Consider the following 21,646-nt stretch of genomic DNA (forward strand, 5'->3'; position numbering starts at 1 on the left):
TAAGTTTTAAATTGCTGCCTCCATAAGAACAGAATAATTTAAGAACAAAATTGCCTGTTTAGCCCATTCAGCTCATTCTATCATCCAGTCCTGTTTCTGGGCCTGATCTAACAGTTTTCTTTTGTTCAACCAAATTGGAATTGCTAAATATCCCTTCATCTTTATAGCAGTCCTGTTAATGGTAATTTTATAAAAGCACAAATATTAATTAATTTCAAAAGATTGCTTCAAAAAAATTGACATTGCTTGTGTTCAATGTATAATTAATTGTTCGCTTATGAAATTGATCATAAAAGGTTATGGTCTCAGCCTCACACATGCAATAGAAATCCTGTTTCCTGCTGGCTATCACATACATCCTTATATACAAATAACTTGTCAAAAGGAAGTGAAAATGAGAAGTATTTCTCAACAAGCCAGAAGAGAACTGACAGATGCATTGGCAGCCGAGGAAATTGAGATAGTTTGAGTAAAATAAGGCAAAGTAAAGGCCCAAAGGGATGACACCCTTTAGACACTGAAGGAGCTTTGATGTTTAATATATGTTGCCTTGAGATACAGTTAATTTATTGCAGATCAAAAGCTTTCTTCCTTGCATTGTCATATATTTTGTTTGCATTCTTGAGAAGAATGAAAAATGAAAAAAAGGTGCAACACATGATCCCTTTTCCATTGCCTTTGAACAAGTTGTTTTAGACCAGTGGCCTCAGTCTGTCAGAGAGAAAGGTGTATCCTTCCCGAACTAGATGGATGCTAGTAATGAAACTCGGGACCAATGTATGGTCTGGAAGGATAATATTTATTCAGTGAACAAATGAACGAGCTATGAAACAGACAATGTTTATTAATTAGCAAAGCTGAGATACAAATGTAAAGTTCCTATTTTTTTTAAGAGTGTGGTTAGTATTTGATGGTACATGGGAAGGTGTTTAAATCCAGACAGGAATGTTATGGCAAAGGCTCAATCAGAAGTCCAGAGTAGCCCAGTGTTGCAAATTTGGGTATACACTAGACGTTCTCTCAGATTCATGTCACCAGTCTCTCCGGCAAGAAAACCCCACATCCTTTACGATTAGGACTTTACCCTCCCCTATTGGTGTCTCCTCTTCCCCTTGTGTCTTCCCCTCTCTCAGTTTCTCCTCCCTCATCCACTACCCCAATCATTTTCTCCTCCTTTCCCCTCTCCTACTGCTCAGTGTTTCTTTTCTATCCCTCCCCACCTGCCTCCCCCTCCCCACCCTTTGCATCTTATTGGGGTGCTCATTATCCATGTATGAGCCTAACCAGGCTATTCACCTTGTAAGATGTAACAGCTGACCCTGATCCTGTCCTCGCCCAAAATCCGCTGACAGTTTCCAGCAGGGGGCATTGGATAATGATCAAGAGCCAGAACCATGGCTGATGTTCCCTCTCTCTCTATACTTTCTTCGCCTGCTTGCAGATGGTCTCTTGGTTCTTGGAACTTCTCGCACAACAGCTGAAAGTGCAAAACCATGAGCAAAGATACTCAATTACAGGGGACCCAACCTTTATAAGGAAAATGCAATAACATTTGCAAACTGCAGGCAAGTGTTGTGATCAGATGTCATGTGATCAAGCATCATGTGATCAGACCTCAGGAGTACTTCCAACCACAATTGGCAACACTAGTCACTATTGATCAGCTTTTGAAAATGAAAACTTCTACCAGCTTTTATTCAAAATTAGGATAAAAAAGTTTAAGATATCACAAAAAATTTTCATTTGTTGCAAATAATGCAATGGGTGGGCGATTGCTCTAAATAGGGTGCTATGGACTGACCACTGTCAAAAAATAAAACCATCCTTCCCATTGCAAGTGTTTTGTCCTTCATCAGTAATGCCTATTATTTAAATAGTCAAACGTAAAGGTCAGTGAAGGACTGGAGCGTGCATGAAAAATCTGCTCTTATAAACATGCAGCCCAAACCCTACTGAACACATTGATTTAATTTCTCTCAGTCAGGTCTGGAGCAATCAAGATCACACTTGAAATGTTAATCTTTTCTTACCTCCATAAGGAAAACTGGAAAACTCGTAAGTGATGAAGTCAAAAAGTGGGGTGAAAATGAACTGACCAGTGTAGAATTTTATCTGGTCATAACCTATTCAGTTTATAGTATTCATAAAAGTTTTTCAACAGATCAAAAGGAAACTATGTAATGAGATTTTTCTCCGTGGCCCGGGAAAATCAGCTAAAATATTGGGCCAAATCTTGCTGGTGGGGGGCATCTCGCGGCATGCGTCGTTAGTTAGACTTTTTCCTGCACCCTTCAGCTCGAATATTACTTACGCCCCAACTTACTGGAAATGAGGGCTGATAATGATGTGGTGAGGGCAATGGGGCATCTGGGACCTTGGTGAATGATGGGACCAACCATCCTTAACCAATGAGATTTAAGGATTGAGAAAGAAACAGAGGGACAACAGAGAAGGAGGGAGAATTTGAGTGGGTGAATTTCAGTCAAATCTGGTACAGAAAGAGAAATAGAGAGGGAAATAAAGATTGGATTAAGAAAGAGAGAAAAAAAAGACAGATAGGAAAAAAAAAAATTTAAATTTAAAATTTGACATTTTTAAAATCTCTAACAACAATTTACTACATGCAGGAATGAGACACAACAGTTTAAATTGTTCCCTTTCTGGGCCGGAGGCATTGATTGGCATTGCATTAACAATTATCACATTGTTAAAAGGGTGCTTACACTATTAATTATGAGCCCTAACTATGAGCAGCGAGTCTAATGGGCAATTAATGTACAAATCCAGGAAGTTCTTACAAATGACAGGAAGGGTAAGGGCGAGATGCCGTTTGTGCGAGGCTAACGGCGGAACAGCATAAATCGACCAGCAAGTTCTGAAGATTCACAACTCATGGCGTATCTCTTCATCTCCTGAACTTGCTGGCCGATTTGCGCATTAATAACGGTGTGCATGGTTAACACGTGGTTATTTTTCCAGCAAGATCCAGCCGGCTGTTTATAATGATTTTGTTACTGTCATCACTGTAAGGAGTTACCACATGACCAAGGAATGAAAAAAACAAGGCAGCCCATATAATAAAAATATTTATTCAGTGAATAAGTTCCCTGCAGCACACATACAGCTACCAACAGATCAAGAGCACATTTTACAGATTTATCTTGGATTTGAAAACAGCAACTCAACTACTTGCTATTTGTCTGTAAGTACGGTTATGTTAATTTAACACGATCTGACTCATGCAACACAGTCTTGACAAGGTACAATACTATCAACAGAGACTAGTCTTTCTGACAGGTACTGAGTCGTGTTTTTTTGGTTGCTCCAGGGTGTCTTAGAGTCCGACAAATAAGTGCCTTTTCACAGTCGCATCGCTCGTAGATCTCTGTACCACGAGCGCCCTTTCTCCTCTGTTTCGTGCACACTTCGTCCTTTTGGAGCAGTGGTTTGCATATTTTGGACCAGAGGTGTCGGCTGCAGCAGAAACCTTTAGCGCAGTCTGACGAACGGAGACAGGAATCTCCTTCAAGCCCTGCTTCAAAACAGAGTGAGGAAAGTGAAGCTTTGAGTCTCAGGTTCTCCTGCCAACGCTGCTTAAGCCCAATATTGGAAGAGGACCATGACCCCATCAATGTTGCAGTGTCACCTCTCACATCATCTATCCTCATGGGTTCACTACGTAATATTGGGGTAGAAATTGCTCGGAGCAGCGAACCAACAGTGCTCACCGCTCAATAGATTTATACTAACCTACTGACTTATCGCAGTCTTTACTTCAGGCACTTCCTCAAATAGGAAGCGGAGAAGAGCCCAGCGTCAGTTCAAGCATAGCTAGGACCCTGGGAGAAGCGAGAGGATCACGCTCTCCCCTCGACCAGTCAGATCGCAGCATTTTTGACAAGCTGCGTTAACTGTCTCTGCAGGCTTTGAACGTGAAAACCAGGAAGTTTTAAATTCATTAAAATCATTGTAAAAACAGTTATAGACAGTGGAGAAAAAAAGAGGGGATAAGGAATAATTGAATTAGATAAAAGGGACAGAAGGGAAAAGTAAGAAAAAGACCAAAAACTATTGAAATAAGGAGTAATGAGACGCCACATTTTTAAAAGTTAATTTTTAGTTGTTTGGCAGTCAACAAGACTTACTGTTAAAATTTAGTTTAGACCTGGTATTTTTAAGCGTATCTATTTTGTGGCATAGTTAGTTACTTTCCAGCTGGGCAGATAAGCAAGTTGGCGCTTGTTCAATGATTTCCATGACTGCAGCGGGCGATATACCTTTCATTTGAAGTTGTCATATCACTGGTGAATCGCTGCTGAGCTCACCGTAATTTTGCAAACAATTTCTGTTCCATTAATATACTTTATTTGGGAGCGTTAACCATGAGAGAGGAACTACATTTTTTGTAATCTTTTTTTTACCCCACACAGCTATCTCCTCAACTTTACCGATCTAAGAGCACAGGCTTAAGATCCACTGCCATTATTACTCTGCAGCTGACTCCAGACAGTGCACAGAGCGGTCCAGGAAGGTGACTTTCCCTTTGGTTTTTCCCTCTCTCTCTGGGAAAGGACCTGGTGTATGTCTCACTGAAACACAGCTTGTGGGGAATTGTGGACACAAACACATTTCTTGCCATTTTGCAATCTCCTCAAGAGAAAGACATTATTATCATCCTGTTTGTGTGGGCTAATTGTGTTAGGTAGCCACTGAACTATCCTTTTCCATTTACCTTACCTGTTTCCTTCACCTGGTTTATTTCCTCCACTATTCAATGTCTGTAGCATCTTCACCCAGCTTTGGATGATACAGTAGCTACATTTCCTAATACTGTGATCTCATCAAATATTACACAAAGAATAATGGATACCTAAGAATGAATACATAGACTTTGAAATTACATTGTGAATAGTAATGTAAGAATGCTTATATGAGTTCATCTGCCATTCCTTTGCCCACTATTTCACTTGAGATGTTAACCCTAACACCCCCATTAAAATAGTGAACAATTTTACAACACCAAGTTATAGTCCAGCAATTTTATTTTAAATTCACAAGCTTTCGGAGGCTTCCTCCTTCCTCAGGTGAACGAAATGAAATCCTCGAAATGAAATCGCATTTATAATTCACAGAACAATGCTTGGTGATTACAGACAGTTTTTTCAACTGCCCGTTGCCAAGGCAATCAGTGTGCAGACAGACAGGTGTTACCTGCAAGGTCTCAGAATACACAAATCACCAAAAAAAAACAACAAACAAAAAAAAACAGAGATAGAGAGGTAGAAACATAGAAAAGACAGCAACTGACCCGTTATATTAAAAACAGATAACATTTGTTCACTGGTGGGGTAACGTGTAGCGTGACATGAACCCAAGATCCCGGTTGAGGCCGTCCTCATGGGTGCGGAACTTGGCTATCAATTTCTGCTCGACGATTTTGCGTTGTCGTGTGTCTCGAAGGCCGCCTTGGAGTACGCTTACCCGAAGGTCGGTGGATGAATGTCCATGACTGCTGAAGTGTTCCCCGACTGGGAGGGAACCCTCCTGTCTGGCAATTGTTGCGCGGTGTCCGTTCATCCGTTGTCGCAGCGTCTGCATGGTCTCGCCAATGTACCATGCTCTGGGGCATCCTTTCCTGCAACGTATGAGGTAGACAACGTTGGCCGAGTCACAGGAGTATGAACCATGCACCTGGTGGGTGGTGTCCTCTCGTGTGATGGTGGTATCTGTGTCGATGATCTGGCATGTCTTGCAGAGGTTACCGTGGCAGGGTTGTGTGGTGTCGTGGACGCTGTTCTCTTGAAAGCTAGGTAATTTGCTGCGAACGATGGTCTGTTTGAGGTTGGGTGGCTGTTTAAAGGCGAGTAGTGGAGGTGTGGGGATGGCCATAGCGAGGTGTTCGTCGTCATTGATGACATGTTGAAGGCTGCGGAGAACATGGCGTAGTTTCTCCGCTCCGGGGAAGTACTGGACGACAAAGGGTACTCTGTTGGTTGCGTCCCGTGTTAGTCTCCTGAGGAGGTCTATGCGTTTTTTGCTGTGGTCCGTCGGAACTGTCAATCTCTGTTTTTTTTTGTTTGTTGTTTTTTTTTGGTGATTTGTATATTCTGAGACCTTGCAGGTAACACCTGTCTGTCTGCACACTGATTGCCTTGGCAACGGGCAGTTGAAAAAACTGTCTGTAATCACCAAGCATTGTTCTGTGAATTATAAATGCGATTTCATTTCGAGGATTTCATTTCGTTCACCTGAGGAAGGAGGAAGCCTCCGAAAGCTTGTGAATTTAAAATAAAGTTGCTGGACTATAACTTGGTGTTGTAAAATTGTTTACAATTGTCAACCCGAGTCCATCACCGGCATCTCCACATCATTAAAATAGTGAGCAAAGGAATTGCAAATGAACCCCTCAGATAACGAAGCAGTCGGTGCCCGCATGCAGCACGACCTGGACAACATCCAGGCTTGGGCTGATAAGTGGCAAGTAACATTCGCGCCAGACAAGTGCCAGGCAATGACCATCTCCAACAAGAGAGAATCTAACCACCGCCCCTTGACATTCAACAGAATTACCATCGCCGAATCCCCCACCATCAACATCCTGGGGGGGGTCACCATTGCCCAGAAACTTAACTGGACCAGCCACATAAATACTGTGGCTATAAGAGTAAGTCAGAGGCTGGGTATTCTGTGGCGAGTGACTCACCTCCTGACTCCCCAAAGCCTTTCGACCATCTACAATGCACAAGTCAGGAGTGTGAAGGAATACTCTCCACTTGCCTGGATGAGTGCAGCTCCAACAACACTCAAGAAGCTTGACACCATCCAGGACAAAGCAGCCCGCTTGATTGGCACCCCATCCATCACCCTTAACATTCACTCCCTTCACCACCGGCGCACTGTGGCTGCAGTGTGTACCATCCACAGGATGCACTGCAGCAACTCGCCAAGGCTTCTTCGACAGCACCTCCCAAACCCACGACCCCTACCACCTAGAAGGACAAGGGCAGCAGGCACATGGGAACAACACCACCTGCATGTTCCCCTCCAAGTCACACGCCATCCCGACTTGGAAATATATCGCCGTTCCTTCATCGTCACTGGGTCATAATCCTGGAACTCCCTACCTAACAGCACTGTGGGAGAACGTTCACCACACGGACTGCAGCGGTTTATGAAGGCAGCTCACCACCACCTTCTCAATGGCAATTAGAGATGGGCAATAAATACTGGCCTTGCCAGCGACGCCCACATCCCATGAACGAATAAAAAAAAATGTTAAGCCCTTTTCATGAGGCCATAGAGAATAATTGATACATGGCAGTGAATATAGAGGAAACAAACAATGGGCTCAATATTAGGAGGGAGGTGGGTTGCCAGCGGGGGGGCCGACTGGGCGCTTGGGTAAGCTGGGCAGTGAAATCGGTGGGTTCCCCACGCGATCGTAAGTAAATTGAAGCCACTTACCTTGGCTTCTGGGTTTCAAGCTGGAAAGCTGCGCAGCGGGCGGACTGCGTAGCCGCATCATAGGCTGTCAGCTGGAGGAGCCCTATTTAAAGGGGCAGTCCTTCACTGACTGATGCTGCAGAAAGGAGCCAAAATTACAGCATGGAGCAGCCGAGGGGGAATGATGCCTCATTCCAGGTCCTACTGGATGGGGTGAGGAGGAGGGGGAGGACAAAGATCTTCTCCCCGGCGGACGGGAGGAAATGGCTTGTTTCTGTCGCCACGAAGACCTGGCTCGAGGTGGCAGAGGAGGTCACCAGCACCACCAACATATCACGCACCTGCATACAGTGCAGGAGGCGCTTCAGTGACCTAAGTAGGTCAGCCGAAGTGAGTACACTTATTCATTCCCCTACACTCCGTCTGCCACATCACCGCCCCCACCCCATATCTCCTTCTGCACTGCCAACACTACTCTATCACATCACTCCTCACACCCACTCAAAGCTCATCCTCATCTTACCTGCACTTACTCACCTCGCCAGTACTCATCCCACCACTACCACTCAACCCAATACTCATACAATCTTATGGCTCTGTCTCATACTCACCCTCTCGTGCATCTCTTTCATGGTCAGCCTCACCCAACCTACCACTACCTGTGCTGCAGCCACAGGCCATGCATCACCTATGTGTAGTAGAAAGCGTAAGGCAAACGTGTCGTGAGCATGAAGGGGATGCACAAGGGTGTTTGAGGGTTTGTCATGGTTTTTACTTATATTTGATTTCTGATCAACTCACATTACATATTATATTGTCACCACTACTGTCACGTCTTGGCCATTCTTGACTGGCTTGTGCAATAATGCCCTTTTATGAGGTTCTCCATGAACACCCTTTATGCCACCCATTGCGTCACTCACCAGTGGGTGTATGTGTAGTTACACGACTACTTTGTGCAGTTGCCTGTTGCGCAGCACTGTGTTGTGTAGCTCCACGTGGCGGAGGTGGACGGCATACCTAGGCTGGTGATGTTGCTCGTCCTCCAATGAAGTGATAAATGCAGCAATGGACTCTCCCCACATCCTGACAGTATGAGTGTGAGGGGGTCCACAAAGTAGGTAAATGTGTTTGGACAGCAGAGTTTAGGTTATGATTTAATAATTTGAAGTGTGGAGACAACGGTGTGGCAGGCAAAACTTTGTCTGAGGTGACAGAGTGCCCTGCTGCAATGAATGAGGGTTTACCCCCAACTGTCAAGGAATCCTCTGCATCTCCCAATGGCTGCTGACTGAAACACGTCTGCAACAAGAGGGAGTGTTTCCCACAGCATGGGAAACACGCTGAGGAGAGTCCAAAATCACATCCCTGCTAAAATCTCTTCCCAATGAGGTCTGTCAATGACCTCAAGTGCCTCCCTAACTATCTAAACTGTCATCCCACCGGCTTTAATTGCCGGTGGGAGTCCCGCATGCGGGGGCTGCGTGCACACCGATTCACTTCATTGGGGAACCCGGAAGTGGGCGGGTTGGAGCCGGGCTCCGGACCCGCTCCGGGATTCCCCCAAATTTAGGAACCCCCCAGCCACGAATGCATCCTAAAATTGACCCCAATATTTCAGTACTGACTACATAGCGAAAGTGACTGCTGGGAGAATAATGGCTATACAACAGTGTTTATATATATATATATTGGAATGGATACCTGGGTATGACTACATACAGAATAATGGATACTCAGGAGCAATAATATAGAGTAATTTCCATTTCCAGGAATGATACAAGCCAGTAATCTTAAAGGAGACATGTGCAGATGATGTCAGCAACCATGAAAACAAATTTGGAATAATTTATAAATGTCAGTTGACCACCAGGATATCATAAGGGTAGATTATCCAATATGTGCCCAGTTTACTCCCAAATGGTAAGAAATAGGTTCAAAGCTGATCAAAGTAAATTCTGCTGTTTGCATGCATTTTCTGTGGTCATCTCATTATCATAATTATGAATAGTTACTGGTGCAGATTTGGATGTGTTTAGGGGCCACATTAACAATGAGAGTGGGAAACTGGAATGTAGGTGAAGTTTAAAGGGATGCAGATATTTAAAGGGAAATATCAGAATAGGGGAACAAAACCCTTGGATATTGGGTTGTGTTCCAAACCCCAATCAGGTCAGTTTATATTGCATAAAAAAGCAGTAACACATTTTGGGGTTAAATTAACATTGACAGACCATTCATTGAGAGTTTAAGATGACACTGTAAACCGTAAGAGTGAAGCTTGTCTGATTCATCAACATTACTTCAATCTGAGAGGAGTCACTGCCTTAGAATAAATTTCTAGAGGTTGTTATACAGAAAGATTTACTTTCTTCCATCTTGATCTTCAGTTTTCCTTTTCATTTTGTTATACCAGTGGGAGTATAATGCCATGCAGCAGCAGATGATTGGCTCCTGCATGTGTATGACGGAATTAGGCCGGGGATAATATCAGAATTTGTTTTGCTGGCTGATACAGTGAATACCAACACTTCTAAATAACATATCATGACAATCATTGTTTGCAAAGATCAGCTGGTCAGTTACCTTTAGTGGCTGAGGTTACTATGTGCAGACCGGAGATGTTCTTACTCCCCACGGACAGGGTCGAATGGCTGTCAACTTCATACGCTTGTGGCTGTGGAATGGTTTTGATCATTTTGCTTACTTGAAGTTCCACAGTACAAATACCTGCAACACATATATCAAATAACTCTGATTTTTATGTAAAAGCATGTTTCCAATTGTATGTAGATAAAGTTAGACATAAACATTGGTAAGGATCCTGCGGGATTGGGCTGTGGTAGTTCGGGGCCGGGGGAGAGGTGGGGGGTGTGGCATGGGCGCTGTTGGTCCTCTCAACCCAAGAAGGGGGAAGTTGGGTTAATGAAGCAAAACCTAGAGAGTTCTGAAGGGAGTCAGATGGACTGACAGAAGGTGAAGTGCTATTGCAGTTGCTGACTTGTATCATTGTTTCCAGTAATTATCATGTACATAACCATGCTTGGAGCATTGTCTGGAATGAGCAGAAGACCCTATTACCTGTGCTTATGTGGGTCTTCACAATTAGCACCAGGGCAAAATTATTTTTAGTCGGTGAGGAGAGATGGCGAGCCTAGCAGTTTACTACTGACAAGTTGGGTCTGGCCGAGTTCCCTTGTCACTCTCAAAAAGCAGCAGCCAAAAATTCATCTTCTCATTGGAATCAAGGGAGAAAGGCTGTTGAATCAAGGGAGAAAGGCTGTTTTCTTAATTTTATCTATGTACTTTTGAAGTGATAACTCTCTAGTGATGGTTTTACATGTTTAATATGGCATACAGATTTACTTTACCCTTTTGGGGAAAGGTCCAATTTCTATCAAACTTATAAAACCTTGCTTTATGAAATGGGATTAGTGTTAAAGTGACAACTGGAGATAGGTATTGTAGTATTTAAGAGTTAAAACATTGATACATCTTGTACAAGCTACCTGGAGTAGGGGGGAGTAAATACAGGCCATTGATAGGTTGTTCAAATCTTAGTTGTTCGGATTAACTTGCAACTGTCATTGTGTGAGTGGCTTCAGTACACAGCCAGAGCTAAAACTGGACTTCTTTTTATTGTTTGATCGTAATGTAAAGTTAAGCCTAGTAGAGATATTTCATCTCTGTTCATTTGGCTGTATACCTGGTGTTTGATATGGCGGGTAAGGGAAAAATTTGCAGGGCTATCGGGAAAGGGCAGGGGAGTGGGACTAAGTGGCTAGCTCTTTCAAAGAGCCGGCACAGGCATGATGGGCCTAATGATCTCATTTTGTCCTATGATTCAGGAGGTGAGCAATTTGCCGCAGAATACCCAGGCTCTGATCTGCCCTAGTAGGGATATCCCAAGGTATTTCACAGCCAATAAAATGCTTTTGAAGGGTAATCACTGTTGCAATGTAGGCAAACATAGCCAACTTGCACACAGCAAGGTCCCACAAACAGCAATGACATAAATGACCAGTTAATCTGTTTTTGGTGGTGTTGGTTGAAGGATAAATGTTTGTAAGGACACTGGGAAAACTCCCCTTCTCTTCTTCAATTAATGAAATGGGATCTTTTACATCCACCTGAGATGGCTTGATTTAATGCCTCATTCAAAAATCTGAAACTCTGATTTATCAGTACTGCACTGAAGTGTCAGCCTAGATTATGTGCTCAAGTCTGGGGCTTGACCCCATGACTTTCTGACTCAGAGGCAAGAATGCTACCACTGAACCAAGGCTGACACGATATATAAAAAAAAGATGGCCCGTCATTTCCTTTTTTTTAATTTTGGGGCACAGCCAAGAACTTACAAGCTGCTGACACTTTACTAAGAAACAATGGCCCAGCACGCATGTGTATCTCACCGGCCTCATGTAACTGAGGCCTCAGGCCCAATATCGGCCAACATATTCCAGAGCAGTGATTGTTCTCCGTGCCCAGTTTGCTCCAACAGGCTGGCACTAACCAATTTCTAGGCCTATTACTCTTTGTTTAGTTCAAAAAGTCAGACATTTAGACTTCTAGAGACAGCTCCACCTTAGCAGCAAAATAATGCTTTGTATTTTATATAGTGTAAAGCTCCTGTCCTAAAACAACGTATCCTCCAATTGCCATGAGTAATGCCACATGAGATGTGCTAGCATTAACTTGTTAAGTAATGTATGAATGACCCTAAGATACTCTTGGGAAATCCCCTAATAATTGTTTCAAAGTGATTTTGGTGGAGACCTGGGAGCAAGTTTGAGCAAAGAAAATGCTATAAAAGAGTGGGAGTTTCACCATAAAAAAGTACATTGGTTTTCTCCACTCCCTGCGAGGATATACTTTAAATCAGAATAGATGTTAAGAGTGCTAATCAAATGATAATTAAGAGGTGGACATACTCCTGGTGACAGGCTCCCTTATTATATAAATGTTAAATAATCATAGTAAAGCTGCCTCCTTATATCAGTCATTTATTTGCCCTGAAAAAGGCATAAAATATCTTTTACAGCTTTGCAGCTTAGGGAAATCCCTCCAGGATTTAACACACCAAAGAAATATATTACAACATAAAAATTAATCCTTTTGTCTGCCAAGCCCTTTTTCCTAACTTCAACATTAATGCGTTGACAGTATGGAATTCTGATACTGGAATATACTGAAAGACACCTTGCCAATGATTTAGATGTAATATGGTGTGTCCCAGAAACATCACCATGTTATTTGTGCATGATATTATTGTGTTGATAATGATGAATTGCTGTTTGACTTTTCTACTTTCCCAGACATAACGATGGTGCCTCTTTAAGAATGAGCTGCACGTTGAAACATGATGTAACCAAAGTGAAAAATGTTCATGTCTTATTAGAGGCTGTCTTAATATTTCTCTTTGCTGATGGAAGACAAGGAGTGGCTGTCAATCACTTGATCTATCACTGGTAAGGAAGTGCAAATGAGCACCAGATCTCCGCACCAACAGATTGGTTCGAAGGAATTAAGTCAGGTTGCCCTGATTCATTTGCTTCTGCCTGGACCTCATTCTTTATTTCCTTTAAAGAAAAGCTGAATAAATAAATTAATCAATCGGTTCAAAGTGAAAATTATACTTACAGGTGATATGACGGCACAATATACTGGAGTCTAAGCACATGGTGCTATGGAATGATGGGGTGTAGAATCGATTCCCCATGTGAAGTGCCAAAAGAAGGCTGGGCATCTCCCTCATAAAGAGAGCAAAACATTGGAGAAAGTGTCAATCTACACCTGTACCTGCACACCCCATAGTGGCCAATTCTGATCAGCATTTGATGGATGCATGTGAACAGGTCTGTCCTCTCAGTTATAGTTGTGAAATTTGGAAACCAGAAATGGGAAGAATGGTTTTAACAGCAGTGAGAAGAATAGTTGCAGTAGTAGTGGACAAATGATTTTACCATCAGAGGAAGAACTGTTCCCTTCTCAATGGGAATAATTCTATCTTTAACAATAGTAAAAACGGCAGTGAGAAAAATGGTTTTGCTGGGAGAGGCGCGAATGGGTATGTGGAGGCTGGCAGCAAGAATTATATAAACTCAAGTGTTTATTGGGAGTTTTACAATTCTGCAATAGCACTTCTATGTTCCCTCACTGATGTAATAGTAGGCACATTGGGTGAAACTATCAGTAACATATAATTACAACCCTTGTTACATGAAAGGAATGGAAGATAGAGTCATATAGAGAGTAATAGATGAATGAGATTACTTTTTATAAGCATTTCCATTCAGAGATTCAGATAACAATAAACCACATGATCTTCATTTTCTCAGTTTATAAAGTTGTCTAAATCCCTCAATCAGAACATTTTCACTTTAGTCACTCACACCCAGTGATATGATATTTGCAGCAGTTTTATTTTTGATTATAAAATTGAGTCTGACCTGTTGTTACCCCGTGGAAGATTTTTTTCCACAGTGGGTATCAAGGCAAACATCAATGGATAGAATGCTCCTTTCAGGTACTGTATAATGATGACCTTGCTGAAGGATCAAAGCTGTGATGTAACAACTGCAAGATTACAAGAATGTCATCTGTAGTGGATTAATGGGAAATGATAAATGATATATATATTATGTAATAGTAATGTTACTCTTTGTGCTGTAATGAAATAATGCATCCAAGTCTGTAATGAAATATAACTTCGCTCTTATTTGATTAAATAGTGATTCATTCTAGCTTATAATAATGACAGAGAGAGTTAGGACTGGTTCGGGCAGGCTGGGTGGACCAGCTGGTCTTTTCCTGCTAGTCAATTTTGTATGTTAGTTAAAGAAATACATGATAAATCAAAAATCCCTTTTGCCCCTACCCCTCCACTCTCAAATGTTTCTACATTTTGCAATATGACTTGATACCCAAAGATCTTGAAGTTTCCTCTGAGCACTATATGTAGTGAAATCATAAAAACATATATAAACAATGTATTTATAGTCTCAATATAATTAACACACACAGGAAATCTCCCCTTTCTCCTTGTATTTAATTCTTACGGTTAATGCAATGATTTCCAGGACAGCACATCCTCTCTCTGTGGCAACGTTTCTTTTGTTTTTTGCATGAAAGACATATTAGTCTTCTCTGACGAGATATGGAGCAGTATGTCTTGGACCCACAATCCTCATCAGCCGCGCACACCTAAATGGGAATGAAATGAGGGTTACCTCTCTCTCCATCGCAATATCTCATTCTCAGGGTACTATAACACTTCTGAAGGCAATGCCCCAAAGATAAAGATTATTAGGTTTTTTCATCCTTCCCAGCTTTCAGGATTATTCCATCCCTCTGAAGCGCTTATTTTCAAAGCCTATATTGTCTGAAATGATTTTCACACAGGTATCTCCTTCTTACTTTACAGCAAATGTCATCTTACAAATTGCTTGTACTTGTATTACAAGCAAAATAAAGAACTGTGGTTATCTTTTTTTTTATTGCTCTAGGGGGTAAAACAAAGAAGTCCAGATAACTGCTCGATTATTTCAAAATGTCTTTGTAACATTAATCCTTTAAATCCTAAACTTAGAAAACAAAGTTTCAAATGTCCAACTTTTTTGTGAGATTCTTTCTGCATTCATTCTCTGCCTGACTCTTCATTACTCAAAGTAAAAACCATTCAGAAAAGATTGAGAATTCATTTGATTTTGATAGCTATTCTGGACAATGGAATTAAGGGATGTTACAGAATTCTGGTTGCTCCCAGCTGCTCTAGCATTGCCAGGAATCATTGGCTTCTCAAACTTATGAATTGTGATTTGGATGTAGCATTCAGTTAGCCTTGTAATAGGATGGAATTTCTGTCTCTAACTAAAGAACGAAACTAGTTCTTGACCATTTTTTTTATGGGAGTGAATTATCCATTTTTCCTTTCCTTCTCCATTTACAACACAATACCAGTCTAAAATCTTGAGCCAAATTCCATCTATTTTTTGTAATGAGGAATGCTAAAACTATGACATTCTAAAGTTTGAAATCTTAAATATGTATCCTCAATTTTACTTCCACATTTACATTTATAGCCCTGTTTTAACAGACCGTGGATTAGGAGCTGAACCCTAGCTACACTCTTCTTTCTGCTCAAGATATCATCCAGTGAAGCAGATTATTTGTAAATGAGGAGGCAATATACATTTGGGCCCATTAAAGACAAATTCAGGGAAGACTATAATTGACATTAAGGAATTGACAGACTTATTAAATGAGTACTCTGTATCCATTTTCACAGTGGAGGAAGAAGACAAAATGCCAGCGGTGCAAGGAAACCTAAAATAAGTCAAGGGGAGGAATTTAGTGAATTGAATATAAGTAAAAAAAAATGGTAATGGAGAAAATAATTGAACTGAAGATAGATAAATCTCCAGGACCTGACAGTTTCCACCCCAGAGTATTAAATGAAATAGTTGAGGATATTACAGATGTATTAGTCATAATTTTCCAAAGCTCTCTGGATTCAGGAATTTTCCAAAGCTCTCTAGATTCAGGAATTTTCCAAAGCTCTCTAGATTCAGGAATTGTGCCTTTGATTTGGAAAATTGCAAATGTCACTCCATTATTTAAGAAAGGAAGGAGGGAGAAATCAGGTAACTAAAGACCTCTCATTTTAATTGCATGGAAGTTACTGGAATCTATCATCAGTGACAGAGTGAATAAGCACTTGGACAAGTACGAGCTGATCAAAGAGAGTCAGTGTGGATTTGTGATGGGTCGATCATGTCTGACTAATCTATTTACATTTTTGGAGGAGTCACATAGTGAACAGTGGAGTGTTTATGGGCTTCCAGGAGGCATGTGAGATTATTGGCAAAGGCGAGTAAATGGAGTTGAGGTACAGATCAGCCATGTTTAATTGAATGGCGGAACAGGCTCAAGGAGCTGAATGGCCTAGTCCTGTTCCTAATTGTGCACAAGCTGACTTCAGTGACTGTCTCTGCAGCAATAGCATGGATTGGCATCCTTCTCAGACCTTGATGTTGATCCAAAGGTGTCAGTGATATAAAAGTTAATTACCACCCAGACTGCCGTGGACTGAAACTGTACACTGCAGACACCTCTGGGATCTTTCTTGGTCCTGAGTGAAGATCCTGCTCTGAGAGAGTTCTTTAATGATTACTCTATGGGGTGAAAAATTGCATTGAATGTATCTCCCATGTATCTTCACCTTTAAAGAGGGAGTCTCACTATCGCGAAATCATTTAAAATTATCAGTTATAAAGAATTATAATTAACATTATGTTCTTTAGTTCTGTTCTACTACATTTTTGAATATTTTTTTCTTTAAACAGTAAGTACTGATGACATATTGGGGCCGGCTGCTCGAAAAAGTAACTGAAGCTAAGTGTTACAAAGCTGAATTATCTATAGTGAAGATACAATCATAAACCCAGGGACGGCTCAGCTGAATGGTGTTTGTTAATGATCTCTGCTATAGTGCCAGGCTCAGTAACTCGTTCAATCCAGTGCTACCAACGAGACCATGGGCACTTGTTGTTCAGACAAAAATATGCCAAAAAAAACCTTTAAATAAACTGACGTTAATGTTATTCATATTTTTGTAACTGCTTTACTTTTTCTCTTTAAATATAACTTCAGAATAAAAGAATTCAATTTGTTAGGTAATAAAACAACCAATATTATACTCTGTATCCAGCGTATATCTAAAAATATTTATATGAATATTCTACCCGAATAAAAGTTTAAACTTGAATTTAAATGATTTTTGTGCAGGCACCATTTTTACGAAAAAGAGATCAAATCTTTTTCTGTTTAGGAAAAGACAAACTATTCAATGCAAATAAATATTTCATTATTTCACAACACGGGAATGATAACGCTCTCCCTTCCGATAATCGACACTTATCAATCGAAATCTCCTTAAAGCAACAACAAAATAGTTGCAATAATAAGTAACCTAGAATTTTCTATAGCATATAAAATAAGATAAAAGTAACTTAGCGATAGTTCTTGCAGACTCAAACCCCATACGGTGTTATTACACACTTTTTAATAGCACTTTAGATTTCAAAGTGAATTACAAACAGTTCCATCAAGGAAAACAATAAATTGTCATTCTAATAGAAGAACAAATAAAAATCGAAACACGTCTCACTTCGAGCTATGCATTTTGAAAGCTATGTATACAAAGATGCATGTTTTTTGATACAAGTTAATCTGGTATTTTAGTAGTGCACTACCCAAATCAGACCAGGTTTATGTTAAATAAAGAAACATCGACTCGTCAATATGATGTTAGGAACAAAATATCCAAATGATATTTAAAGACAAATCTCCACAGTGTGAAGTACCTGGATGTCAGCAGCGTTGTTGCTGTTGGCTCCCTCCTGACTCTCTCTAGAGGTGTTGACTTGCACCGGTGGAATCCTTTCATTTTCTGCCTTTTTGATGGAATTTCTATTTAAAGTATTTCCCTCGGACACCCAGCCCCAGCTGAGCAGCAAACAAAACAGCAGGTATTTACAACAATTCTTCTCCTGCACCATTTTCCAATATTTCAATATTTTATATTTTGCTTACTCTAAATCAAAACGATTTAAAATAGAATAATTGAAAACACAGATGCTAGTTGGTCAACCGAACTGGTCCCTTATATTTAACTGCAGCACGGTTCAGTTCAGTTCAGTTTATAAAATGATCTGCCATATCATGATGTTTCCATTTCACTTTTTAAATAGGGTTGGGGAATAACTGTCCTGTTTCTCCCCGCCCCTCTGAAGTGTGTGGTGCCTCCCCCCTTGGTGACTGCTGCTAATCCAGGTTCTGTCACAGACAACGACAGCAGGCGCTTCTCTCCAACACTACGGCATTCGTTTTTTTGGACCACTTCCAATGGCATTTGAATTGTATTGCGGACGATCCTAAAATGTGAAATTTGGTTAATTCCATTATAAAGATCAAATTAATGCAAACCATACCAGCTTAGAGTATAAGACTTAGGGGTTTGCAGAGGGTAGAAATGAATTTACAGTTTTTATATTGTAAAATTCGCTCATCCTTTTTCTGATAGGACACGTGTCTCTTCTGTTTCATTTTTTATTGTCCCATTTTCTCCTTTCCTTTCCTTAAGGCCATGATGTGGAGATGCCGGTGATGGACTGGGGTGGACAAATGTAAGGAATCTTACAACACCAGGTTATAGTCCAACAATTTTATTTTAAAATCACAAGCTTTCGGAGATTATCTCCTTCGTCAGGTGAGTGAGTCTTACAACACCAGGACTATAACCTGGTGTTGTAAGATTCCTTACATTTTTCCTTAAGGCAGGGACCGATTGGATACAGTTCCAGGATAGCAGCAGCCATCCAGTACTTCATCCAAATGGCCAATCTTGCATGTATGAACCTGGACACCAGGGGCCCGATTTTAGCACCCACTATCGGGTGCGTTCTCGGCGGGGGGGCCCCAAAAATCCCGAAATCCAGGTGCGGGACCGGATCGCGCCTCGATCCCGCCCACTTCCGTGTTCCGCACTGACGTGCGGGGGTGCGTGCGCAGCCCCCGCTGGTGGGAATCCCGCAGGCAATTAAAGCCAGCGGAATGCCACTTGAGTGTATTGACTTTGCTTGTTCAGGTCATTAAATGACCTGATTCAGCTGTCTTATTAGGAAGTGTGGGATTTTACCTTCAACTGAGACTGTTTCACATACTGGGGGAAAAAGTCTCACTCCAAACGGACGTGTGGCAGCTGCCAAGGTGCACTCCACAGGGCGGGGGGGGAGACCAACGCAGGAGGCCACTCCATCACATAGGGCAACGCCTGCCCTCCACCACCCCTCTCCAAGCCAGAAGATACACCGACGTGGAACCGCAGCCCCAGTGCGAGGAAACACCTACCTACCGTGCACAACCCCTCAGACCTACACCTGCCAGATGGGGGCCGCCTCGACATCCTCGGAGGACGAACAGCATCACCAGCCCCAGCAGTCTCGCAGTCCACGCTGTCCGCCTCAGAGACGTGTATCCCCCCAACACGGTGCTGTGGTACATCCACCTGCACAGCAGGAGGGAGGGCAACCGCAGAGAGAGATGCGTCGCAGGAGGCACTACCCTCCGCACAGGGTCTACAGACCGAGGCTCAGCTTCATGGACCTCTCCGAGGAGCAGTGCATACGGAGGCTCAGAGTCACTCGCCAGGTAGTCGCCGACATCTGCAGCCTCCTTAATGACGAGCTGCTCCCGGATGGACCAAGCAGCATCTTCTTACCCGTCGCCGTCAAAGTCACCACTGCCCTCAACTTCTTCGCCTCCGGATCCTTCCAGGGTGCCACTGGGGACATCACCGGGGTGTCTCAGTCCTCTGCACACAAGTGCATAAGGCAGGTCACCGATGGTTTGTTCCACAGGGCCTCGCACTACATCAACTTCGCCATGGACGAGCGCAGCCAGATGGAGAGGGCGGTTGGTTTCCATGCCATGGCTGGCTTCCCACGGGTGCGGGGTGTAATCGACTGTACCCACATCGCAATACGGGCACCTCCACATGAGCCAGGGCTGTTCATCAACAGGAAGGGGTATCACTCCTTGAACGCCCAGCTCATCTGTGACCACCGCCAGAGATTCCTACACGTGTGCGCCAGATACCCTGGCAGCTGCCACGATGCCTTCGTCCTCAGGGAGTCCACCATCCCGCCCCTCTTCCACGCACCCTACACCGGCAACGGCTGGCTCCTCGGCGACAAGGGGTATCCCCTGCACACGTGGCTCATGACACCTCTGAGGAACCCCATCACCGAGCCGCAGCGTCGATACAATGACAGCCACATTGCTACCAGGTCTACAATTGAGCAGGCCATAGGGCCGCTCAAGATGCGCTTCAGGTGCCATGATCGTTCTGGGGGAGCGCTCCAATACACGCCATTCAGGGTGGGACGAATTATAGTTGTCTCCTGTGCCCTGCACAACATGGCCCAACAGAGAGGGGTGCCGCTGGAGGAGGCCTCATCCACACCCGCCACCCACATTGAGGACGACGATGAGGAGGAGGAGGTGGAGGAGGAGGAGGAGGAGGGGGAGGAGGAGGACGTGCGCGAGGATGAGGAACGACCCATGGGCCGAACACTGGCTCACCGGGATGCTCGCCAGGCCAGGGAGGCACTCATATGTCAACGGTTCTCCTAGAATCAGACAGTCTGAGGCGTTCACATCTCATCACGTGCACAGACGAGGGGCCATACCAGCCCCCTCCACAGAAGAGTCTCGCCAATACTCCTGCACCCACTGTAGTGTGCCCAATGGGCGGGACCAGGTGTTCGTCGTCACGATGGTCCACACGGAACGCACCTATTGCACAAGCCGCAGAAGAATGGACGAGAGGTGGCAGGAGTGGTGAGAACGATTGTGTTTAATATGTACTTAGTGAACGACTATAAACAAAAACATTACAAATTGACAGACACCCTGGTGCATTCCCTTTGTGCTTATAACGCCCTTGGCTTACGTTTACGGGAACCCCTACGTGGTGCTACCCCTGTGGCTCCAGCAGAGGTAGTGGCAGGTTGCTCCTGTTCTTGCCCTGACCGGGCAGATGCTTTGGGCCGATGCCCCCTGGGTTTCGGTGCCCGTGAGGGCACCTCCACAGACTGCTCCTCCTGCACCTGTTCAGGGGCAGACTCAGCCACCTGGAGAGGAGGCACCATTGCGGGTACTGGTTGAGAGGGGGGCAACGGGTGAGACGTGGGGGCACCTTGAGTAGCGTCCCCGCTTCCATGTCCCCGTTCACCATCATCCCTCTCATGGCCTCGGCCCACATCACCCCTTCCACCCTGCTGGACGACAGTTTGGATGGCATGTGTGAGGCCTTGCAAGGCCACCCCTAGTGTATCCGTCAGCCTGTTTATGGCGGCGGAATGTTGCTCACCCTGAATCCGTACAGCCGTTGTCAGGGACTGCATGGACTCGATGTTCAGCTGTGCGTGACGCTCGAGGGAGGCTAGCCTGTCCTCCACCGCAGACGTTTCCGCACCTACCCGCGACACTATGTCGCCGATACCCTCCTGTACCTGCGCCACCAATGCCCACATGCAGGAGTTGGACTCCTCCATCACCTGCGCGATTGTGGACAATGCGCGTGGCACCTCTCCCAGTACCTCGGCAATGTGCTGGTGCCCCTCGACGACTCTCCTTTTGA

The 21,646-nt window shown here is 43.4% G+C and overlaps 1 protein-coding gene across 1 annotated transcript in view; it reads right to left on the reverse strand.

The window, feature by feature from the left end:
- Positions 1 to 3,147: 3,147 nt before the first annotated feature.
- The window catches only part of LOC137332096 (dickkopf-related protein 2-like), a 49,696-nt gene continuing 31,197 nt past the window's right edge, over positions 3,148 to 21,646 (reverse strand). Inside the window, exons 2-4 of the mRNA XM_067995813.1 lie at positions 14,502 to 14,646; positions 10,030 to 10,173; positions 3,148 to 3,532 (exon numbers count right to left, since the gene is read on the reverse strand). Coding sequence (XP_067851914.1) covers positions 3,282 to 3,532; positions 10,030 to 10,173; positions 14,502 to 14,532 — 426 coding nt within the window. The 5' untranslated portion in view covers positions 14,533 to 14,646 and the 3' untranslated portion in view covers positions 3,148 to 3,281. The remainder of the gene's footprint in view (positions 3,533 to 10,029; positions 10,174 to 14,501; positions 14,647 to 21,646) is intronic.

This window comes from Heptranchias perlo, chromosome 14, assembly GCF_035084215.1.
Source record: "Heptranchias perlo isolate sHepPer1 chromosome 14, sHepPer1.hap1, whole genome shotgun sequence".
In the NCBI taxonomy this organism is placed as follows: Eukaryota; Metazoa; Chordata; class Chondrichthyes; order Hexanchiformes; family Hexanchidae; genus Heptranchias; species Heptranchias perlo.